Here is a 2451-nt window from a genome sequence, read left to right as displayed (position 1 = left end):
TTATCTAAAATGAATTTTTGCCGTCAATTTATACAGTAACAACGCTCAAGATATTCTCAATACATCAATCCACAAGAAATCCTCTACTTCCAATCAAAACGTGAACATCACAACTATATATCTTGGACGCTGCATTGTGAAACTCAAACATTGATAATGAAAGTATTTGATATGAAAATAGTGAAACTTAAAGAAGCTTAGAAACAATCTTTGTGATGGATTGCAAGAAGAAAAAAAATCGATTTAAGGTTGACGTTCTTACATAATCTCTTATCTTTAAACTGAATGAATATTCATTTTATATATCTAATATTTTTTTCTATTTCATATCACAAATAAATGCATAAAAACACCATTGAAATTGAAAAGTAACATTTGTTATTCTCCAAGATTGACAGTGATAATGATGAATTGGATTCATAATTCGTCAAAATTTTTAACTTGTAGATTGAAACGAAAACATGTAAAATAAGAAACTTTTAATTTTAATAAATCAAAAGATTAAAAAAAACACGACAATTTACAGAAATCAATTCATTATATATATATATATATATATATATATATATATATATATATATATATATATATATATATATATATATATATATATATATATAATCAGATATATAAAAATTGAGAGGTAAAATAGTGTGTTTTAAAAAAATACGAATATGCAATTGTTGGGTAACAAACCCTCAACCAATTCCAACCTTTCTGTCGGTTGAAGATTGACAGAAGGAAAAGTGACAACTTTCTATGACAATATTCGTTACATCATCCAAAAAATCGAGGTGATAATTATTTTTCAACTAAGATAAAATATATTGTATATAATAGTGTAATAATTTATGAAATAAATATTTAATCAAATTTTACCTACTTGTGGAGAATAAAAAAAAACTAAAAAATTAATACAATCAATAATCAGCCCCCACTAGACACTTTATTTAACTTACTGATAGTAGATGCAAAACAAACCATTATAAATCACACTTGAATTTTAAAAAATATTGAGGATATTTTCTTTATAGACAAAAATCTATCATATCAACTAGCTGTACTAAAATCTATTATATAAGCCTAAATGTATATCCTAAAATCACAATTAACTGCCCTAAACTATAAGAAGATAAACACATAAAATAAATACAAAATTACGAAAACGTGAATATAGTAAAAGACAATCATAGTTTAGAAAAATTATATATACATACCATGATTTGATTTTGACAATAAATTCAAAATTCCATTCAATCTTTACTATATAAACCAATAATAATTGTGTTTTTCTTCTATACCTAATCAGTAACCAAATTGAAGTGTCTAGATCAGGCAAAGATCTCTTAATTTCATGCAGTTTTTTCTACAATTTTGTTGAAAGAACCTTCAGTACATGACTGAGTGTTAGAGTTATAGCAAGTAAGATTTAAAATATTTCTCTTCCCTCCTCTTCCCTTTCCTTTGTGCAAAGCATTCCTAAATCCCCCTCGTCCTCTTCTTTCTTTCTTCTCAATTTCCTCCTAAAATACAAACATAGTTTAATAAAGATTCTTTCTTCTTATATAAGCAAACATGATTGAGAAAGAAACACGTAATCATACTTTTTTGGGATGACCATTTACGGGTTTTGATGAATCTTCATCACCTAGAAAATGAATCATATGTTAGAATCCATTTACAAATTTATATAAATTAACATGAAAACAAACGACAGAAAAATATAATTGAAAAAACACATGATAAGAGTCACATTACTCACTACTATTCTTTGTGCTTTCTCCAGATTGAGGATAATCATTAGAATCTCCCATAGAACTTCTATCAACAGAATCATAATCATTACAATATTCCCTAAAACTTGGTGATCCAGGTCCAACAAACCAATTATCCTTACTATTGTTATTCTCCTCCTCTTCATGATTTGCACCAACATTTTTTTTATTATTCTTAGCATTATCCTCCTTTAATTTTTCTTTCCTCTCTTTATTAATAAACACATTCTTTTCATTCTTTTCCTCTTGGTCTCTTCTATCTTCCATATTTTTTTTCTCTTTCAATCTCTCCCCGTTGAACCCTTCCTCCTTCCTTGCAGCTTCTTTTTCGCCACCATCACTATCGATAATATCGTAATTATATTTGTTGTCATTGTGGTTCACAATGGGCGAAGCAATGATATTATGATTGCGAAATCGACCCTTCAAATGATGTCGACCCGGGGATGCATCGTTTCCATTCATGGTTGAGATGCCACAACCCATGATGTATAGAATAAATACAAGGAATCAAGAAGAAATCAAATGAGGAGGATAAAGAGAACTATTGAAGATTTGAGTTAGCAACAATGAGGGTTGTGAATGTGACATAATATCAATATTTAAACACAAAAAATAGAAAAAAAAACAAACAAAATAACAATGATATTGTTAATTAGGTGCTTGAGAGTGGAAA

At 27.7% G+C, this 2451-nt stretch overlaps 1 protein-coding gene across 1 annotated transcript; it reads right to left on the bottom strand.

The window, feature by feature from the left end:
- Positions 1-1754: 1754 nt before the first annotated feature.
- LOC127130737 (uncharacterized) lies at positions 1755-2240 on the bottom strand. Its single transcript, XM_051059705.1, has one exon. It carries the CDS (start codon positions 2238-2240, stop codon positions 1755-1757), a length of 486 nt encoding a protein of 161 aa, XP_050915662.1.
- Between the last annotated feature and the right edge of the window lie 211 nt (positions 2241-2451).

Source organism: Lathyrus oleraceus, chromosome 3 (assembly GCF_024323335.1).
Source record: "Lathyrus oleraceus cultivar Zhongwan6 chromosome 3, CAAS_Psat_ZW6_1.0, whole genome shotgun sequence".
Classification (NCBI taxonomy): Eukaryota; Viridiplantae; Streptophyta; class Magnoliopsida; order Fabales; family Fabaceae; genus Lathyrus; species Lathyrus oleraceus.
The sequence above is the reverse complement of the archived record's forward strand: the minus strand, read 5'-3'. Positions and strand labels throughout refer to the sequence as shown.

Bases quoted from the DNA above. Each gene is read 5' to 3' on its own strand.
- LOC127130737 (XM_051059705.1), bottom strand. From the start codon at position 2,240: ATGAATGGAAACGATGCATCCCCGGGTCGACATCATTTGAAGGGTCGA.